At 41.7% G+C, this 23,325-nt stretch overlaps 1 protein-coding gene across 2 annotated transcripts in view; it reads right to left on the reverse strand.

Annotated features, from left to right (window-relative positions):
* Window positions 1–23,325, reverse strand: part of ADAMTS19 (ADAM metallopeptidase with thrombospondin type 1 motif 19) — a 126,960-nt gene that overhangs the window by 85,516 nt on the left and 18,119 nt on the right. The window contains exons 3-5 of one of the 2 annotated variants that reach the window (XM_081880345.1): window positions 12,223–12,364; window positions 6,570–6,742; window positions 5,758–5,841 (exon numbers count right to left, since the gene is read on the reverse strand). In XM_081880345.1, coding sequence (XP_081736471.1) covers window positions 5,758–5,841; window positions 6,570–6,742; window positions 12,223–12,364 — 399 coding nt within the window. Of the gene's footprint in view, window positions 1–5,757; window positions 5,842–6,569; window positions 6,743–12,198; window positions 12,365–23,325 lie in introns of both variants that reach the window. The other variant, XM_081880344.1, reaches the window with a different exon arrangement.

Below are 23,325 nucleotides of genomic sequence, written 5' to 3' on the forward strand. Positions count from 1 at the left end.
CAGGGAGAGCAATTTAAGGATAAGAGCAATACCAGAAGTGGAAGAAGGCAACCTAGCTGAGTTTTTGACTAAAGAATTTTCCAAATTTTGGAGTTTAGAGGAAAAGGACTTTAAAATTGTTTCGGCTTTTAGGCTCGGAAGACTTCTAAAGAAAGAGAAGCCCAGAGACTGTTTGATAATACTGAGGTCAAAGGAGGAAAGGGATAAGATTTTGGGCCTACACTACGGAAAGTCACTGGACATTTTGGACAAAAGAATTGAGATCTATAAGGATATTCCTAAACAACTGCTAGATCTTAGATCTAACTATTTGGAGTTGACAAGACTACTAAGGAAGAATTCAATCATCTTTAGGTGGGAATTTCCTCAAGGACTATCTTTTACTTTTAGAGGGAAGAAGATCAAAATCAGAACATCGGAAGATAGAGATAAATTTCTGAACGTATACGGAGAGGACCTTCACAAAGGAATTGACCAACTTCCAGGGCCTGAAACACCAGAGGTACCTGCACCCTTGGACCCTGAAGATCCTCTGAATAAGATACCACCCCTTGAAAAATAACCAGATTTATTCAGGATGTCTCTGCAACTTTTGAGTTGGAACATTAATGGCTGCAACATCCCGGAAAAAAGGAGGAAAATTTTTCATATATTAAAAAAAGAACAATTGGATATTATCTGCTTACAAGAAACACATGTGACTAGGCTCCATAGAAAGGTGTTAATAAACAAAAGACTTGGTCAAGAATTTATATCTTCGGACAGAGTAAAGAAGCGAGGAGTGGTGATATATGCAAAAGAGAGCCTGTCACCTAAATTCTTATTCAAAGACGAACATGGAAGAATATTAGGAATTGAGATACAACATCAAGGAGAAAAGATTTTGATATTAGGAATTTATGCACCAAATGACGGGAAATCGGAATTTTACAAGAAGTTGCATGAGATTATGCTGGACTATCTGGACTACAACAACATCATTATGATGGGAGATATGAATGGGGTCGTATCGACAAACATGGATAAGTCACAAAATCAAAATGTTACAAAAGACGGCAGACTGCCAAAGACTTTTTTTGAAATGGCTGACAATATGGACTGGATTGACATTTGGAGAACTAAGAACCCCCTGGGAAGAGAGGGAACATTCTTCTCTGAAGCCCAGCTGACTTGGACAAGAATCGACCAAATATGGATATCTAGAGGTCTGGCACCCAAGGTCAGAAAAGTGGAAATCTGCCCAAAGACCTGCTCCGACCATAATGCGCTGAAGATGGATATGACACTTTTGCCAACCGGCTCCTTTAGATGGAAGATGAATGATAGCTTGTTTAGAGATCAGGAGATTGTCAAGAAGGCCCAAAAAACTCTGAAGGATTACTTTGAAATAAATATGAACACTACGGTGGAAAAAAGAACTATCTGGGACGCAAGCAAAGCTGTGATGAGGGGGTTCTTGATACAACAGAACACTGTAAAGAAAAGAACACAAAATCAAAGGAAAGATAAGATTTTGCAGAAAATTAAAGAATTGGAGAAGAAATTAAGATCAAATCCGAAGTCACAGCCGATTCTGAGAGAAATTAAACTATATCAAGCTCAATATTCCAAATTGATAAACCAAGAAATAGAATGGAAGATTAAATTAATGAAACAAAAAACTTTTGAATCGGCAAATAAATGTGGGAAACTGCTAGCTTGGCAGTTGAAGAAGAGACAGAAATTAAATACAGTTACAAACCTAGAAATTGAAGGAAGAAATATCCAGAACCCCATGGAAATTAGAAAGTGCTTCCAGAGATACTTTAAAAAATTATACACTCAAGGGCCGCAAGATGAGGTTGAGATTAAACAATTTTTGGAAAGAAATGGACTAACAAAGTTGTCACAAAAAAACAGATTAATCCTGAACAACAAAATAACACAACAAGAGATTGAACAAGCTATCCAGAACATGCAACTGGGCAAATCTCCAGGGCCAGACGGCCTGACCTCCAAGTATTATAAGACATTAAAAGACTATCTGATCCAACCAATGATGGAGGTCTGTAATGAAATTATGGAAGGGAAGAAGGCGCCGGAATCGTGGAAGGAAGCTTTTATCACATTGATACCAAAATCTGAAGCTGAAAAGACACAACTCAAAAACTATCGTCCCATCTCCCTTCTGAATGTGGATTACAAAATATTTGCTGGAAAATACTGGAAAACTCAAGATCTACCCACACTGGAAGACTGGCAGATGCAGCTGATGGACTATATGCAACTGGCCGAGATGACTGGCAGAATCCGTGATCTGGGAGAAGAGAAGATGGAGGAAGACTGGGAGAAATTCAAGATGTATTTACAAAAATATTGTAATTTGCTTGAATGTTAAGAAGGATGCTAGATTATAAAAAATTGGCCACCACTAAACTAGATTTAAATTTGATGCTAAGTGAGATTAAAGAAAATATAAAAATTTTATTGGAAAAAGTGCTAGATTATATTTGAATGTGTGAACATAAGATTGTAAACAAGTTGATAATTTGTTTGGAAAAAAATTTTAACGATGTAAATGGGAGAGGGGGACGTGAGGGAGTCCAAAGAAGCGAAGAATTTGTTGTGATAGAAGCAAGATTGTTTTATGTGTGCATTTATATCTAAAAAAACCTTAATAAATATTTTTTTTTAAAAAAAAAGAAAGATATATCTAAATTTGTCTGGCAGGGCAAAAAGCCCAGAATAAAATTTAAGATATTAACTGATGCAAAAGATAGAGGGGGGTTTGCCCTGCCGGACTTAAGACTTTACTATGAATCGGCAGCTTTCTGCTGGTTGAAAGATTGGCTACTTCTTGAGAATACGGACATTTTGGATTTGGAAGGGTTTGATAATAGATTCGGTTGGCATGCATATATATGGTATGACAAGGTTAAAATTCATAAAGGATTTAAAAACCATATCGTTAGGAAAGCATTGTATAATGTTTGGATTCGATATAAGGATTTGCTGGAAAATAAAACCCCTAGGTGGCTGTCACTAATGGAAGCTAAGGAGGTGAAAAAACTTAATATGGAATCTAAATGGCCAAGATATGGCGAAATTTTAGAGCAAGATGGTGGGAAAATTAAATTACAGAGTTTCGAGAAATTGAAGTTTAAAGTAAGAGATTGGCTTCACTATTATCAAATAATGGAGGTGTTTAAACAAGACAGGAAAATTGGCTTGCAGTTGGAGAGATCAAAACTAGAAACGGAACTGTTAGAACCCAATACTAAGAATCTATCAAGAATGTATAACTTGCTGTTGAAGTGGAATACATTAGATGAGACAGTTAAATCAGCTATGATTAAGTGGGCACAAGACTTTGGTTATGACATTATGTTTGCTGACTGGGAACAGTTATGGACCACCGGTATAAAATTCACGGCATGCAATGCCTTAAGAGAAAATATTATGAAAATGATTTACAGGTGGTACATGACCCCGGTCAAGCTTGCAAAAATTTATCATTTGCCCAACAACAAATGCTGGAAATGCAATGTGACTGAAGGTACCTTCTATCACCTTTGGTGGACTTGCCCGAGGATTAAGGTCTTCTGGGAAATGATCTATAATGAAATTAAGAAGGTACTTAAATGTACCTTTCATAAGAAACCAGAGGCATTTCTCCTGGGCATGGTCGGCCAACTGGTGTCAAGGAAGGATAAAACGTTTTTTATGTACGCTACTACAGCAGCAAGGATTCTCTTAGCAAAGTATTGGAAGACACAAGAACTACCTACGCTGGAAGAATGGCAGGCGAAGGTGATTGACTATATGGGATTGGCAGAGATGACCGGCAGAATCCGTGATCAAGAAAAAGAGACGGTGGAAGAAGATTGGAAGAAATTTAAAGTATATCTTAAGAACTATTGCAAAATTAATGAGGACTAAAATGTCAAGGGAAAGGAAAATATAGAATTACAGCCGTAACCGAATAAGTATGAGAATGAAATTAAAATAAGAAAATGTTATTATTTGATTGACGTGAGGAGTTGTTGGAAAAAAGTTCAAAACAGGATGCAGAAAAGGGGAGGTAAGGGGAAGTCCGGGAAGTAAGGTTAATGAAAAAGAGGTTTTGAAATTATACATGTTTATATGTTTTTGTATGTTTCTCTGTGTGTGTTGTTTTGCTTATAATCTGTGTTGGAAAATCAATAAAAAATTATTATATATATAAAAAAAGAAAGCTTTTGTGCTTGTGATTGATGGCACACATAGCTCTGTCGGTAGAGCACGAGACTCATAATCTCAGAGTCATGGGTTTGAACCTCGTGTTGGCCGAAAGCCTCCTGCATTGCACAGGGTTTCAACCACAATTCTATGATTCTATGAATGGAGGTTTCCAAACATAATTTGTAAAGTAAAGGTAAAGGGACCCCTGACCATTAGGTCCAGTCGTGGCCAACTCTGGGGTTGCGGCGCTCATCTCGCTTTATTGGCCGAGGGAGCCTGCGTACAGCTTCTGGGTCATGTGGCCAGCATGACTAAGCCGCTTCTGGCGAACCAGAGCAGTGCACGGAAACGCCGTTTACCTTCCCGCCGGAGCGGTACCTATTGATCTACTTGCACTTTGACGTGCTTTTGAACTGCTAGGTTGGCAGGAGCAGGGACCGAGCAACGGGAGCTCACCCCGTCCCGGGGATTCGAACCGCCAACCTTCTGATCGGCAAGTCCTAGGCTCTGTGGTTTAACCCACAGCACCACCCGCATCCCACATAATTTGTAGTAAGTACCAATAACTAGGCACAAGGCACAACTCGCTGCCATTAAGCAGGGGGACAATTTAGTGTGTCACCAGACAGAACGGCTACAAGGAGCTGCCCCGTTCCCTTTTGAGCACCTCCGCTAAAAGTGGAGAGATGTTTTTCACTGCTTGAGAAAGCTTCACCAAAATGTGTCCTCCCTCATCATTTCCACCCAACCTTATAATTTAAGAGTGTGTGTCCTTTATCTGTACAGATGTCTATTCTAAATAATAATAATAATACATATAATGCAGGTTAATTATGTGTCCAGGGCAGCTGTCTACCAGCTCCACCTGGTACGCAGGCTGAGGCCCTACCTGCCCGCAGAATGTCTCGCCAGAGGGGTGCATGCTCTAGTTATCTCCCGCTTGGACTACTGCAATGCGCTCTACGTGGGGCTACCTTTGAATGTGACCCGGAAACTGCAATTAATCCAGAATGCGGCAGCTAGACTGGTGACTGGGAGTCGCCGCCGGGACCACATAACACCGGTCCTGAGAGATCTGCATTGGCTCCCAGTACGTTTCCAAGCACCATTCAAAGTGATGGTGCTGACCTTTAAAGCCCTAAATGGCCTCAGTCCTGTATACCTGAAGGAGCGTCTCCAGGCCCATTGTTCAGTCCAGACACTGAGATCCAGCTCTGAGGGCCTTCTGGCGGTTCCCTCATTGCGAGAAGTGAGGTTACAGGGAACCAGACAGAGGGCCTTCTTGGTAGTGGCGCCCACCCTGTGGAACACCCTCCCTTCAGATGTGAAGGAAATAAGCAGCTATCCTATCTTTAAAAGACATCTGAAGGCAGCCCTGTTTAGGGAAGTTTTTAATATTTAATGCTGTATTGTTTTTAACACTTGATTGGGAGCCGCCCAAAGTGGCTGGGGAAATTCAGCCAGATGGGCAGGGTATAAATAAATTATTATTATTATTATTATTATTATTATTATTATTATTATTACATGGAAAAGGTAAATGCAGTACTTTCTTACTGGAGTCTCATGAAGCAAAACAAGCTTAGTCACTCGAAGGTTCACTCGAATCCCAAGGCTCTTGTGTTGGAAAAGATTGAACACCTAAAATAAAATGGATTAAAATAACATTTCAAAATTGTAAAATGAAAATCACAAATCTGCTTTGGCGGTTTGACGAGTTCCAAGTGTTTTATACAACAATTTTATATAACAATTGGGTCTGGGGAATACACAAACACGGTCTCCATGTTCGGAACAACTTCATCATCTGTTTTTTAGGGGGGTGGGCAGAAAGCTCATCTTCATTTGCACAGAAAGATCAACTTTTTTTGATGGAATTAGACGCTCATGTTCACATCCAAGCACACAGAGCACTTTATGTAAGTGAGAGTGGAACATACTGTTGACTCCTTAATATTTTTTTACTGAATGTTCAAGAAATATCATAGTGTACTAATGTAAGAAGGCTAGGCTGGGGGGAAAGCAGCACTGTTACATCTCACAAGACATCTATGGAAACCTAACGAGAAGGGCCAAAAAGCTTGAGTCTAAACTGGAGATGGGAGCTTGGGTCAGATCCTGCGCCTTCGTAAGAGTACTAATCAGGATTCTGACCCACACTAGGATCCCACCTTCCAATCCTAATGACTTATACAATTAAGCTATGTTCTGCGCTTTACTGAACCTTCAAGCTAATTTAAATTGACGGTAGCCTAGACCAACTGGGATAAATGGCATCCATTAACTTACATTCATAGTTTGCAATGAGTATGACTTAGTTGGCGATCACCCAGTGTATTATCTTTACAGAAAATCTCAACGTTCCCTACCATATTTAGAATCGTTAGGATAAATCGTCTAGCTGCATCTGCCCCGTGATAGGATATCATAGCCGGATCTGCAACAACTACAGTCTCCACATTATATTCTTGAGGTAATTTATAGGAATATCTTTTTCCACGTCCACTTTCTGTTCCTTTTTGGCTCTTGGGTAGTCTTTTCTCTGCAACAGAAACAAGTAGTAGACAAATGATCGCGTAAAGATGCTTTATACTGAGTTATGCTATTGGACCATCTCTATCTGGAGATGCTACAGTTCTTCTGCATTCAAATATATGCTCTATGATTGACAGAAAGGCATCCTAGCCATTTTTAGCAAAAAAATGTTTCACTGGGATACATGTTTTATGGCTTTTGTTCAAACCTCTAGAGATTATCAACTTATAAATGAAATATTTACCAACCATGGCTTATACAATGCTAATGAATATAACGTTACACTTCCTGCTCAGGGCCAGATTTAGGTTTGATGAGACTGAAGGTAATGGAACCCTTTATATGTCCAGTTGTCCTTTGTCAACAACAAATTGTCACTGTTTTTTGTGTTGAATATATGCTATATGGTAATTTATGGACCTAATAGCTCCATAAATGGGATGCGGGTGGTACTGTGGTCAAAACCACAGAGTCTAGGGCTTGGCGATCAGAAGGTTGACGGTTCAAATCCCCATGACGGGGTGAGCCCCCATTGCTCGGTCCCAGCTCCTGCTCACCTAGCAGTTTGAAAGCACATCAAAGTGCAAGTAGATAAATAGGTGGGAAGGTAAACAGCATTTCCGTGTGCTGCTCTGGTTTGCCAGAAGCAACTTAGTCATGCTGGCCACATGACCCGGAAGCTGTCTGTGGACAAATGCCGGCTCCATCGGCCAGTAAAGCGAGATGAGCGCCGCAACCCCAGAGTCATCCGCGAATGGACTTAACTGTCAGGGGTACCTTTACTTTTATCTTTAATAGCTCCATACACAACACAAAACACTGTTGCTGTGTGTAGGTTTTATTTTATTTTTTATCTTATATTTTGGAAATGTACATCCATGTTTTTTCCCCTTTAATTTTTTTTTGGGGGGGGGGCTATAGCTATAGCTTATTTAGCTTATACATAAATCCGGCACTGTTCCTGCTCTAAACTTTTAGAGTAACTGGCATGTCTGCTCATTCTAGTCATGCTCATATGTCCAACAGATAACCGACTGGCCTCAACAATCAATTAACTGCTTAGCACAAGTTGCATAGCATTTGATGGGTTTCTGCTGCTTCACATTTCTCTGGTTTTTAATGCTGCTAACTTTGCTCTATAGCAGATTCCCCTGAACTAAGACTAATGAGGCACACATAGTTCACTTAATATTTTTTACTGTAGAAGCAGGAATATACTGTAGATTTAGGAGCAACATGCTTCCACAAGCTCAAAATTCAGAAGCTACACGTATATTTTTCATCATTAATTCAACCTCAGCTCTGTGAATCAATCACAGCTCCCTAAAATGTATTTCTACAGCATCTGTGAAGTTAAATAAAAAACGTGGGAGGTGGATTCTCATGTTGCAAGTACACACTAAATTATAATTTCTATTCCAAAATAGGAATCATAAGTATTTCCAATCTCATCTTTATTTTTCTTAGTCATGGAATGCAATAAAATAATCAAAATTGCTTTCCTAGGAACTGGAAAGAAACGTTTATGGACAATAACTTAAAAACTGTTCAGAAGAAGGATGGAGAATGCTAATAAAACAATATGGCGCTTTCATCTCTCTCCCCCCCCCCCTTCAACTTGCAGATATAAAAGAATCACAGTTCAGTAGTTAAGCTTGCTAGGGGGGAAAATGCTTAAAAACTAAAGAAAATGTCCCTATGTGATAACATGTTAGTGAAAATACTTTCATTCTATCCCTTCTGCAAGTCTATTAATGTTGGTGTTTCTGAGTACTTTGCACTGGGTTTTAATTTTATTTTTTTAATTTACAACAAAAAGGCTATTATGTATACAACTGCCACATTTAATAGCCTTCTTCCATTTCAAGAGATGACTGGTTCCAGCAACATTCTCTGTTTAAAATTGCTCTACTTCCCCCTTTGGTCTCTCAGTAGGAATCCTAGAAAGCTGAAGAGCCTCTTTAAATGCAACCGATGCCTACGGAGGAACTGCAAAAACAGACCACACAGATGAGGAAGAAAACAAAAAAGGGTCTGTGTGTGGGAGTCTTTCAAAACACACACACAAAATAACCAAAAACAATGATGGCTCCTAAAGGTGTTATTACGAGCTAAACACACGGAAAGATGGAAACTGCTGTCATTTGCTTTGGGCAAAAGAATGAAAGGGTAAAATAAATGTTTGTTTTTTAAACCGCTCAAGGTGAGGTTCCACAGACAGGGAAACATAAGTGGGTTGTGTCCATACCTGCCACTTTTGAAAATCCAGGAGAAGGAGAAAGAGTCTCTTATCCCCACGATTTCATTCATAACAACAGTAGTATTAGTAATAATAAATGACATGGGAGGTGAAGCACACATTTTGATATCATCATTCATTCAGATAATATTGCCAACATAAGCAAGAAAGAGCAAAACCCACGTAAATCAATTCAAATCTTGACGCTCTGAAGCTGAACAAGATTGAACCATTGCAATATTCTGTTTAAAATGCTAATTTTCATTTAGCTTATTTTACAAAGTATGCATGTGATGAATCTAAGGATTCGTCAACAGCAATTTACTGTGTGTTTGCATGCCCATTTAATTTGTGTAGTCCAGGCATGTCCAACAGGTAGATCGAGATCTACTGGTAGATCGTGGGGTGTTCCTGGTAGATCCTGTTAGATCCTTGGCCCCTCAGTAATCTCCTTCCCCCCCCCAAAACAACTTTGGCTTCCTAAAAAAAGCTCAACAACTTTGGTCCACTGTCATTTTTTTATATCGCAGTCTATGGGGAGTTGGAGGTCCCTGGTTACATCATTACCCTTAAACAACACCAATCTTGATGCTTTCCCCTGTAAATTCATGTTTACCCGATACAGGGTTAATCCAATAGATTGGGGGGGGGGGGATTGGGATCCAAACTGCTCCACTCAGGGTCACAGATGTTTGGGGGGGGGGGCTTGGATTAGTAGATTAACTGTCTACTACTTCCCTTTCCATGCCCACAAATTTCTCAGTGCTTTCATTTCTTTCCTGCTAATCTCATAACTATTTCCAGTATGCTCCTATTCTAAGACATATTTTACCTTTTGATCTCGCACTATTGCACAAAACTAGGAAACCACAGAAGCATTTTTTAAAAAAATCTATGCAGGATATGTTGTGGGGGGGGGGGAATGAATTTTGTGCTGACAATTTACAATTGCTTCAGTTTCTTTTCCGGGGTGTTAGTAAGTGCAACATCAAGAGTGAGCCATATCCTTTTGATCACTCAAATTTGCAGAAAACTCAAAATTGCACAAACTTGCAATTGCCTGACTGTGTGTTTTTGCACACTTCCTGGGCGGGGATTTTTTATTTTAACAAAAGAAAAAAGACAGAGACAGTGCATGCATGCACAGCTATCTGCACACACGCCCTGTAAGTAAAAAGGTAATGGTAAAGCGCCCCTGGACGGTTAAGTCCAGTCAAAGGTGACTATGGTGTTGTGGCACTCATCTCACTTTCAGGCTGAGGGAGCCGGTGTTTGTCCACAGACAGCTTTCTGGGTAATGTGGCCAGCAGGACTAAACTGCTTCTGGTGCAACAGGACACCGTGATGGAAACCAGAGCGCACAGAAACAGCGTTTACCTTCCCGCCGCAGCGGTACCTATTTATCTACTTGCACTGGCGTGCTTTCAAACTGCTAGGTTGGCAGGAGCTGGGACAGAGCAACAGGAGCCCACTCCATTGAGGGGATTCAAACTGCCAACCTTTCGATCGGCAAGCCCAAGAGGCTCAGTGGTTTAGACCACAGCTCCACCTGCGCCAGTACTTAGGTAGCGTAACAGAATCAACAAATTTGAAGGAAGAGACAACACAAAATGGAGTGCCTACTGGGAAACACTGAAGTTCCTCCTCATATGCAAATACAAATATATGCAGATGTTTAATCCAGTCTAATTCAAAGGGGGATGAGGAAGTGAATTAACGGCTAGATAATGCTCAAATGTGAGCAAGCCCTAAAGGAATTAACAAAGTAAGCTTAATTAACCTGGAAACAAACTAAAAACCCTGAAGTGGCTTTGCAAGAACTGTATTTTGACGCGGTGAGCTTGGCTCTTGAGCAGTTTACCATAACCACGACATTTGAGAACCACAATGAAGAAGAGGCAGATCAGAACAAGGACAAAAAGGGAATCAGCTTTCATTGCAGAAGAGAGTGTGATCCTATCCAAAAAGTGAGTTGGCAGGTTGATTTGCGACTTGTCCTGTTAGAATCCTGGCACATCAATTCTAAACACATTTACTTGGAAACTGTCTTCAGTTAAATTTATTTCCAAGTAAAGGAGTTTCTGTTCACTGATTTTAAACAGAGACTGAGGCTCCGTGTACTTGGAAGCAAGTCTCACTAATTTCAGTGTAACTCCAATATTGTGTTTAATGGGACAAACCAAATTATAGACTACTGAAATCAATGGCACTTTCTACAACTCAACAACTATGGAATAGGGCTGATTGTCATTTAAAGTAATAGTACTCAGGTAACCAGAGTAGTAGGGACGCGGGTGGCACTGTGGTCTAAAGCACTGAGCCTAGAGCTTGCCAATTGGAAGGTCGGCGGTTCGAATCCCTGTGACGGGGTGAGCTCCCATTGCTCTGTCCCAGCTCCTGCCAACCTAGCAGTTGGAAAGCACGCCAGTGAAAGTAGATAAATAGGTATTGCTCTGGTGGGAAAGTACCGTATTTTTCGCCCTAGAGGACACACTTTTTCCCCTCCAAAAATGAAGGGAAAATGTGTGTGCGTCCTATGGGGCGAATGCAGGCTTTCGCTGAAGCCTGGAGAGCAAGGGGGGTTGGTGTGCACCGACCCCTCTTGCTCTCCAGGCTTCAGGAAGCTATCTGCTAGCCGTGGGAGAGCTGAGCGAAGTCGTGCAGCTCTCCCACGGCTAGCGGAGAGCTTGCCTGCACCCAGAAGCTTGGGGCACGCTGAGCTCAGCACGCCCCAGGCTTCGGGCTTCGCGCAGCTCTCCCACAGCTTGTGGATAGCAGCCTGTTCTGGGGGCTGGGGGCTGGGGTCGGGGAAGCTCGGGCTTCCCCTGCCCCAGCCCCACACCTGGGGGAAAAATATTTTTTTTTCTTTATTCCCCCCCCCCAAAAAAAACTAGGTGCGCCCTATGGGCCGGTGCACCCTATGGGGCGAAAAATACGGTAAATGGCGTTTCCATGCACTGCTCTGGTTTTGCCAGAAGCAGCTTAGTCATGATGGCCACATGACCCGGAAAAAACTGTCTGTGGAAGCGGAAAAACGGCAGCTCCCTCGGCCAGTAAAGCGAGATGAGCGCCGCAACCCCAGAGTCATTCATGACTGGACTTAACTGTCAGGGGTCCTTTACCTTTACCTTTAACCAGAATAGTGACTAGAGATTAAGAAAAAGTTATTTGTTTCTTACAATAAGTGCCTACTGCATTAAATAGGTTAACAGGGATTACATTACCAGTAATAACACCACAGTACTGACTATGAGAAGCAGGCTTTTCAGTGGCTTTCTCAGGTATGGACCTTTTACGCCTGTAGACGCGATGCGCATGACCTGTCACAGCCAAAGTGTGATTGAGTGGTTCAATAAATATGAAGTCGTCATTCAGCTGCAAAAAGCCCATCTGCAGTGGGAAACAAAAAAGCAACAGATACGGTGTGTTATTTAACGAGGCTCCACCATGCCACATATACAGAATAAATTTCAAATAGACCCTTAATGCTTTAAGACTTCCTGAGCCAGAAAATGCTTGTGATGATGACACGTAAGTTACATCAGTACAAGAATTCCAAACCATGATATTTTGGAGGCAGGTCCAGCAGTACAGATATAGGCAACTTAGGTGCCAGGTCCTGTTCCATTAGACTCTTTCTTTCCAAACGCTAAAATAAATGTCATTTACTTTGACTTAATGTGGGTGGGTGGCTATGAGCCAGTAGCAGATGCACAGTGAAATATTTAGATTTCTCAAAACTTGCTTTGGAGGGCCCAAGTGGTCGTTTAAATATGTTCAGCACAATCTATACACTCGTCTTACAACATTCCACATTATCATTTATGTCTTTGTTTATTAAAATGAAGGACAGTTATTAATAAAATACTTCTGGCCAGAAAAAACACACCTAAGGCTGCTTCAAGTATTATTATTCCTTCTACATGGAAATCATCTCTGTCTTGGGGAAACAGTGCAAACTTTTTCTGCTGCAAGTACACATGCTGGGAATCCAAATCTAGGCCAGTCCTATCATTGGGTAGGATGAGGCAACCACTTCAGGGAGCAGATGCTGACGGGTGTGGAGCAGGCAGAGTTTATTTATATTATTTATAGATATATGGCAATGTACAATTGAAACATCATAAAATTGCAATATTATAAAATACAGAATTACCTACATTCAATTGAATTAATTTCTGTAAAAAAAAAAGTGGAGAAACAGAAATGATTTCAGCAAGCAGCAAAAGATCAGAATTGTGGGTGCCTGCCTGATTTCGGAGTGAACAGTGTTTCAAAGTACCGGTGACATTAAGCTGCTTTAGTCTGTATAGAAATTCAATGAATCAGGGACAATGAGGAGGGCTTGGCCAGATGGCTGAAGTGACCGAACCCAAAGAATGCTCATTAATGGTTCTTCGTCATCCTGGAAGTGGCAAGTGGAGTGCCACAAGCTTCTGTCTTTGGCCTGTTGTTGTCCAATGTATTTATAAACAACTTGGACGAAGAAATTGAGGGGATGCTCATCAAATTTTCAGATGACACCAAACTGGGAGGGTTAGCCAATACTAGTGAAGACAGAATCTGGATTCAAGATTACATTAACAGATTGGAGATGGGGACACCTTGCTTGCCAGTAGTACAATTGAAAAGGACCTATGGTTCTTGGTAGACCACAAGCTTAGCATGAGTCAACATTGTGATGCAGCAGTAAACGTAGCAGTAACATGAGTCAACAGTGTTACGCAGAAGTAACAGTACCTGCCTTGGTCAGACCACACCTAGAATATTGTGTCCAGTTCTGGGCACCACAATTGACTAAGGATATTGACAAGCTGGAACTTGTGCAGAGGAGGGTAACCAAGATGACCGAGGGTCTGGAAACCAAGCGTTATGAGGAACAGCTGAGGAGCTGGGTATGTTTAGCTTGGAAAAGATGAGACTGATAGGAGATATGAGAGCAGGGAGCGGTCTTCCTTCCAGCACTCATGGCAGCAGCAATGTAACTTTTTCCTTGGCTTTGTACACTAAAAGTAATACCTTAATCTTCTTTTGGTAGTGTACTGGCAGCCAGGCAGAGCTTTCAGCACTAGTACAATATGCTGATATGCCTGTCCAGGCAAACATCATTCCACAGCATCTTGTGCTAGTTGCAATCTCCAAACCAATCTCAAGAGCAGCCCCACACAGAGTGTACTGCAGTAGGCTAGAGATCACCACTGTGATTCAGCTAACCTTGTCCAGGTATGTCTGTAGCTGACATAGCAGTCAAAGCTAGAAAAAAGGACTTAGGATACCTGTGTCTCCAGCGACAGTATCAGATCTAAGAGTACTTCTAAGCTACATATCTAACCTTCCAGTTTCCTGAAGTTGGGAACTATTCACCCACAGGGCTTCTGTCTCACCAAGATTCAGCTTCAGTTTATTGGCCCTCCTCCAGCCCATCACCAACCACAGGCAGTGGTCCAAGACTTACACTGCCTCTCCTGATTCAGGTATTACCAAGAAGTAGAGTTGAGTGTCATCAGCATACTGATCACATACAGATTCAGTATCTGTGATCCCATAGATACTTGCCTGGGAGTAAGTTCCACTGAACTCAATAGAAGAACTTCTGAATAGATAAGGAAGGGATGGGATTGTCACATCCAAGCCACTGCTCAATCGTTAAGCTTACTGGGTGGCCTTGTACAAATCACTGTATGTTAGGCCTAAGCTACCTCGTGGAGTCATTGAGAGGGAGAATGATGTAATTGTAAAGCACTGAGTACTTTAAAAAAAAGATAAACAGCAACAAACATAAAAGGAGACTGCTCATTTTATATCAGGAGCATGCCTCTGTGTTTTTACAAGAATCTCATTAACGGACAAAGAAAAGTAACTTTTTATTGCTTTAGTGAAACACAACATCTGGCAATATATCAATGAAGATAAGAAACAGGTTTACAGAATCATACTTTGAAGTATTTTCTCATGAGTTACACCATCTAATGAGTTGTCATTGGAGATAAGAGAGAGACTGTGTGTGTTTATATAGGACAGGCCATTTGTTGACCACCACTTGATGGGCCTTAAATCACAGCATGCGCCGAGATGGCAGCTTGCACCAAATGTGTATAGACTTCCAAACTCTGGAATGACAGGTACTGGGTCCAATCTTGCATCAAAATCAAAATCCTGACCTGAATTTCATTTCCACCCTAGCCCAGGTGTACAGCAGCTAGTTGGAGTAGTTATGCAGTGGAAGTGTTTTAAATGGCTTCCATGTGGGCATTGCATCCCTTTGCGGACCCCCTCTATGTGTGTGAGACAGCTACATTACTCTCTATCTTTCAAAAAGAAGTAAGCTATTTTGCTGCCATTATATAAGCATATGCATACAGATTTTCTAACATATATAAGAGAAAAGGGAGCACATCTCAAATTACAGTTTTTCAATTCAACCACAACTAGTGAATTCTGGGGTGTTAGAAATTATATGACGTGTTAATTGTAACTGAGATAACATAGCCCAATCTTAGAGTCCTGTGTGGACTCTACACATACAGTTGTACCTTGGAAGACAAACACCTTGGGGGTCGAACGTTTTGGCTCCCGAACGCCGGAAACCCAGAAGTGAGTGTTTCAGTTTGCGAAATTTCTTTGGAAGCAGAACGTCCAACACGGCTTACACAGCTTCCAATTGCGTGCAGGAAGCTCCTGCAGCCAATCGGAAGCTGTGCCTTGCTTGTAGAACGTTTTTAGAAGTCGAACGGACTTCCAGAATGGATTCTGTTCGACGACCAAGGTACGACTGTACAGTGGTGCCCCGCAAGATGAATGCCTCGCAAGACGAAAAACCCACTAGACGAAAGGGTTTTCCGTTTTGGAGGCGCTTCGCAAAACGAATTTCCCTATGGGCTTGCTTCGCAAGATGAAAATGTCTTGCGAGTTCCTGCGGTTTCCCCCCCCTCCCCCCCCCCTTTTTCTAAGCTGCTAAGCCGCTTATCCGCTAAGCTGATAAGCCGCTAAAAGCCGCTAAGCTGCTAATAGCGCTAATCCGTCAATGGGCTTGCTTCGCAAGACGAAAAAACCGCTAGACGAAGAGAATCGCGGAACGGATTCTTTTCGTCTTGCGAGGCACCACTGTACTCTCTTTAAAAAAGATCTATGAAGTTTTGTGACACATTTGCTAATCCATTTTTTGTCCCTGCTTTTACCTTTCTGTCTCTGCCCACAAAGTTGGTAGCGGTTATCAAAACAGTTGTCTATGTATCATGAGATCATGATCAAACAGAACACCCACAAGACAAATAGCATGCAGAAAAACCAAACACACCGATGAAATAGTCAAGACCCCGCCAGCTACGATTAGATAAATAAAAGAGTCAATCATTCTGTTCTGAGTACAGCCCTCTGTCATCAACTATCTTCATTTTTGGACAGATAGAGAAATGATACCCAAATGGTAGCCAGTAAACTCTGTCTTTGATTAACTGTACTTCCTGACATACTTGCTGTGCTGGATCTGCACAACATATTTTTCTTAAAGTTCTCTGTCCACCTGCTGATGGCTGATCTAAATTTGTTGGATGAAGAAAACGTCCTGTCTCTCATCCATGTTAACTCCCTCCTTAAAAGTACTGTGGGATTTTTCAGCTAGTTGCACAACACAAGTTTCCAGAGAAGCGGATCCATCCCAAGTCCGTGCTGAACAAGTTCACTGTGCGATACAAAGAACACATGCTGTTACTTGAAAGGCCTTCCGCGTACAGTTGCTCAGTTTGATGGCTAAATGTGTAAACCAGCTGAGTGCGTGGACTGATTCATCTCATGGAGATTCTTAATGCCACAAAACAGTCTTTGCAACAGCAGATGAGGGCACAGAAATTCTCCCTGCAGTGGGAGAAATCCACCGAGAGACCCACTCTTCACATTATAACCCCTGCCTCAAACAGCCACCACGTGACGTTTGTGACAACAATGCTACACACATTGGATCCATTTACAAACCAGTTTCAATATGAGGGCTTGGAAACAAACCTTAGAAGAAGCAAAGTCAAAATCAGGAAAGGCGAAGGCAAAATGGGAGATAGGGAACAGTCGAAAAAGGCTTCTGAAGAAGATATGATCCACTTGAAATTGCTTTGTTCAAAATATTGTTATCATTCTTGCATTGAAGTCAATGATACAATGAAGACTATGTTAGAATTAATGGTTTGCTGGGGAATCTGGAAGGACACTAGGATATTTTAACCCAGGAGTCAAGGAATCTCACTGACACCTTCAGCACAGACGAACCACTGAAACAGCTTGCATATTGAGAACCACGTCGATAGAGCACTTTCAGTTTTGAGAAAAGCAAAATGTCGAAAGGTACCCAGTAAAATTGAGTCCTTGGGGGGGGGGGGGATGCCGAAAATGATTGATTGCAACAAAAAGGAAGGTTGATTTTTTAAAAAAAAAAAAAAAAAAGCATTCCACACAGAAAGTTACCAGATATAAACTCCTTGTGCAAATTAAAGAATATGGAACAGTTAAATACGAATAAAAGTCAACACATCAGTGGCAGTTAAAATAAAGGATCAACATCAGAACTGTATTATTTGGATTAAATAATTAAATTGGAGCAGGAAAAAGTAATCAACACCTCCCAAAAATCTCCTAAAATCAGAACATGGGAAGTCAACCAAAATGTTTAATTTGGGATTTGACGAATGGCTTTTTTAATTGAATTATGATTTGGTATTGTATTAATATGGTCTATATTGGATTGTTATTAATGAAAAATTAATTTAAAAAATTATGCAAAAGAGAAGCAAGTTAGAGATATATGACTAAAGCTGCTTTCGATGCTCACAATATGCCCCATTTAAACTATGCATGCTATACTTTTCTTTAGACTCTAGATCTAGAAGGTTTAGTGCTTTTCTACACTGAGCTTTTATTCTGTGTCAATTCTTTCTTTTTACAGCTAACTCCTTTGAAATCATTCATTCTTTTCAAGAAAGCTTAACTTTAATTTAATGTAAGTTAAAGCTCATTTGCAGAATATGTTATTCTTTTCACAGGACTATTTCTTAAACAGTTTATTTTTAAGTAGGCTTGGCTGTATACTTTCTTGCCAGCAATTACTCAGGGGTGCCATTGAAAATTTGTGTTAACAAAACCATGTTGAGAGACTGGAAGAAACCCAGCATACAGAATCCCAGAGCTCATCTCGAATCTATGCAAGCCCCTGATAAGTTATATACCAAAAAAAGAGTGTAGCACATTTGAACCATATATCACATTGAGATAATAATTACTACCGCATCCTGTGTATCATTCCCAAGTACTGGAGGCTACACGGAAATAATTAAATATGATGTAAGCTAAACTTCATAGTTAAGAACTTGGCTTCACCCTGCAAAATAACATTGAGAAACAATTATTATTCCATATATAGCATTCTAGCCTGCAGAAAGCATGACAGATTTATATACTGCTTTTCTTCTTCTTTACTCCTGAGATGTGCATCTGGGTGTGTTCCAGTCTGAGGTAACAGAATTCAATGTAATGACAACACAGGATTCACTTAGGGAGGATTTGCAAGATACAATTACCATGAGCGCCATTTTTGAAGTTTCAGAAAGCAATACTGTTAATCTAGACGTGCATTTTCTATGTTTAAAAAAATACATGCATTGCAGAGGAGAACGTGACGACCCCTAGGAAAATGAAAAAGCTGAAAGAACCTTGTGGCATCTTTAAAAGCCAAGAGATTTATTAGCGAGTACAAGGCTTAAACCACAGAGCCTAGGGCTTGCTGATCAGAAGGTCGGTGGTTCGAATCCCTGTGACGGGGTGAGCTCCCGTTGCTCGGTCCCTGCTCCTGTCAACCTAGCAGTTCGAAAGCACATCAAAGTGCAAGTAGATAAATAGGTACCGCTCTGGTGGGAAGGTAAATGGTGTTTCCGTGCGCTGCTCTGGTTTGCCAGAAACGGCTTAGTCCTGCTGGCCACATGACCCGGAAGCTGTACGCTGGCTCCCTCAGCCAATAAAGCAAGATGAGCGCTGCAACCCCAGAGTCGGTCACGACTGGACCTAATGGTCAGGGGTCCCTTTACCTTTACCTTACAAGGGTTGAAAAACTAGATCCTACTTAACCAGATGCACAAAACTGGGTTCTGGATAATGAAAGCTTATAACACAATAAATCTGTTAAAACTGCCACAAGACTCACTGTTGCTTTTTACTATAACAGTCCAGTCTGGCTACCCTGTGGAATCACCTGTCAGCCTGTGATGAACTGGAGAAATTGCAGGTGGGTGACCCTCCTGCATCATCTATAGCTGAATATATACAAATGAAACAGGCAATTATGCTATGGACACTGAAGGTGATTTTGATCAGATGGGAAGATTGAAGCACAGGATGTGATTGTGAGCCTTTCCACCACAATCACTGCACTATATCCTTGTGAAAGAATAATTAAGACACACCAAATAAATTATTTTTAACTTGCTCAGCGCCTATCTAATTTCTTCATGCAGGGTGCAGAAGAAGGCTACTAATCAATCTCAATATGCTGAAGCAATAAATTCTGCTTAGCAGTTACATGGAATACAATGTTCATACGTTGATTAGACAGTTCAACTCAGTGTTTTTCAAGTCTTTCCAAAACTTCATAAGTGAATGCTTCATCGTCAATTTTTGTACTCACAGACTGTTTTGAGGTCATTTTGGCAAGCAAGGGGTGTATTATTATTTTATGGGCATAAAAGGAATATGAAGGACGAAATGAAATTATAAACATTAACGAAATATAAAGAACGAACTTGAAATATTCTGTAAATATTCACAAATTTGTTTTTTCTCCCTATATGTAGATCTCTTAAAAATCAAGGTACAGTACTTCAAACAAGCAAGAAATTAAGTCTCATATTTATTTCAGTGGAAAAACTACATCAGTTTCCTCTTCCTATAGGGTTTGTTCTCAAGAGATCTGAGATCACAGAGCTTTTTCACTATAATTGGCATTTTAAGGCAACTGGTAGAAGCAATTTGTAATAAACTGATCTCATACGACATTACCAACAAACTTACAAGTATATATATGGTATTTTCAACTTCTATTCAAACAACTTAATCACAAGCTAACCCTTGAAAAATCTGGAGCCATGTTTTGTGAAAGACTGTTCTCATTTAGTAGCTCCTTCTAATGACTGCTCCCCACATCAAATGGGGGGGGCACCTTTTGCGTGGTCACATGCAGCCCCCCCCCCAGATCCCAATGCGGCTCCTGGTAGTTCGGGCTGGCTTCATCCTCCTCCAGGCTGGATACCTGGAGGTCTCCGCCTACCTCAGCCAGTCACCTAATCCCGCCTGGAGAGGCGTTGCCAGGGGATCGGCCAAGTAAGGGGAGGGACTGCCCTGCCCACACAGCAGAAGGTGAATCTTACCTGCGAAGCGTCAGTTGGCTCCAGAGCTTCTCCCACCCTCAGTTAAGACTCTTTTGCAGGTTAACCTCTTCTCCACAGGTACGCAGGCGCTGCTACATAAAGGTCGCTGTTGAAGGGCCGGAAAGGAATTCTCCTGCATTGGCAGGTTAGCCTTTGCCGTAGCAAAACGTCACAACTTTGGCGGTTTCAGGCCTTGGGCAGAATCCTTTAGTCTATCTTCCTAAATGGGGGGGGGTGAAGCGGTGACCCACAACCCCCTTTGCGGTGGTGATCCCAGGGTTCCCTGTTAAAGGGGTCTTGAGGGGAGGCATTGGCCATATGCCGAGAGTTTGTCATTGCTCTCCCCTGCAACAACGGTGAAACGGGGGGGGGGGGGCTCTTGCTTGAACATATGTTCTCCAGAGCCAGCCCAATCCCCACACATTCTGGATAATCCTGATATCTCCCAGATCCCCGGCTGGGGACTGGGAAGGATAAATGCCCAATGCCTGAGCCACATCTGAAACTTAATAAAGTTGTGGCCAGTTTTAATCCCATAGCACGTTGTCTTGAGTCATTACAGTGGTACCTCGGGTTAAGGACTTAATTCGTTCTGGAGGTCCGTTCTTACCCTGAAACTGTTCTTAACCTGAAGCACCACTTTAGCTAAATGGGGCTTCCTGGTGTCGCTGTGCCGCTGGAGCACAATTTCTGTTCTCATCCTGAAGCAAAGTTCTTAACCCGAGGTACTATTTCTGGGTTAGTCTGTAACCTGAAGCATATGTAACCACTGTATTCCACTTGGGGATCGCCTGGGGTTGGGGGGACTCCGCCTGTCCACGTAAATAAAGACTATAATAATAATTACATTTACTGCATATCTCAAGCCTTCGTCAATGAAATATGCTCCTATAGGACTGTAAAAAAATCTATAATGTGTTTGTGTCCATCTTCTACAATTCCATGTTCTAGGTAGTCCTCAACTCTGATGAGGTTTGAATTGCCATGTGGTATTTCAGGGGCCTCCCACCTTAATTTAGTGAAGATGTAATGTTTTTACCATGCAGCCTTGAGGGTCAATACCACCCCATTAGGAATGATGGAGCAAACAAACAAGCAAACAAACAAACAAGCAATGCATGTAAAGTACTATGTATCAGAGTGTTTAAACCTATTAGTTGTATCTACAGATATTCAGTCCAGAACCTGTTTTTAACATTTTGTGTGAGCAGAGGCTGAAGAAAACAAAAACCCAATATTTTGTCTATTATGAAAACAGACAAGTCACTCACTTCCCTTTTAAGGAATGTTGTGTACCCCACAAGGCTTCTTAAATCTTAGTACTGAAGCAGAGGTATTCACTTTTTTATATATAAAAGGGTGCAAAAAACCCCACCTTATTTTAAAATTACAGCAGTGAGGTTACAGGGAACCAGACAGAGGGCCTTCTTGGTAGTTGCACCCGCCCTGTGGAACACCCTCCTATCAGATGTCAAGGAAATAAGCAGCTATCTTATCTTTAAAAGACATCTGAAGGCAGCCCTGTTTAGGGAAGTTTTTAATATTTAATGCTGTATTGTTTTTAACACTCGATTGAGGACCGCCCAGAGTGGCTGGGGAAACTCAGCCAGATGGGCGGGGTATAAATAAATTATTATTATTATTATTATTATTATTATTATTATTATTATTCATTTTTCTCAGTGAGAATTCAAAAAACATTCATCTGGAAGCTGACCCCAAACCAACTTCTGCCCACCAAGTTCCACTCCTGTCGCCACGTTTGAAAGACGATGCCATTCTATGAGAACAAAGGAGGCATTCGTGGTGAGTTCCAGCACCTCTTTTTCTAGAAAAACAGCACCACATATAACACCATCGACAGAGCTTCCATGTCACTAGATGTCAAATTTCACACAACGCTTCTCACTGGAGCTCTTTTCATACATTCAGCGGCCAGATCTCAGAATGAAAAGTGCAGAAGTGAGTAGGGAAAATGAGGAAACAAAAGTACATCCTGGGAATCTTCAATTCACTACTCTGCTGCCCATCTTGCATTCCATATACAAATAGTTCATAAGACCATGCTCATGTCTGACCGTTCAAATATTACAGAGATGTATCTCACCGTACCATGTGTTCTCCAACACCCCAATCATGAATGCATTAGGGACAATGTAATGATGAAGTGGCATTTAGACTCAGCCCCTCCAAACACTAGGGTATCCCATTAAAGGGATCCGGGGTGATGGTGGTCATGTCCACAGGGCCAGGACCCCCAGACAGCAGTCCCTGTGGGGGTCACCCTGTTTGATGTAAGTCTTAGGAACGTGGCATTTCCGGTTGGCGGGCCGGAAGTATTTTCACTTGCCCCATGCCCAAGCCAAACCTCTTTCATCTGTATTCAATAAAGTTGTGGCCTGTTTTGATCCAAAGCCATCTTAAAAAGGTAAAGATAAAGGGACCCCTGACCATTAGGTCCAGTTGTGGATGACTCTGGGGTTGCGGTGCTCTTCTCGCTTTATTGGCCAAGGGAGCTGGCGTACAGCTTCCGGGTCATGTGGCCAGCACGACTAAGCCACTTCTGGCAAACCAGAGCAGCGCACGGAAACGCTGTTTACCTTCCCGCCGGAACGGTACCTATTTATCTACTTGCACTTTGACGTGCTTTCAAACTGCAAGCTTGGCAGGAGCAGGGACCGAGCAATGGGAGCTCACCCCATCGTAGGGATTCGAACCGCCAACCTTCTGATCAGCAAGCCCTAGGCTCTGTGGTTTAACCCACAGCACCACCAGTGTCCCTTTGATCAAACCTGTCTTAGGGGTCTTTTATTTACCAGGGTTGGGGACTGTGGAGCACGACACCTGGACCTGTAAATGCATCTCTAACACCAATGTCGCGTATTGCCAGATTCCTACAAGAAAGTCACTTCAGCAGGGAACTGTAACCCCAACTGTAAGTTACGCATC

The sequence above is a fragment of the Podarcis erhardii genome (assembly GCF_964252035.2).
Source record: "Podarcis erhardii genome assembly, chromosome: 11".
Lineage (NCBI taxonomy): Eukaryota > Metazoa > Chordata > Lepidosauria > Squamata > Lacertidae > Podarcis > Podarcis erhardii.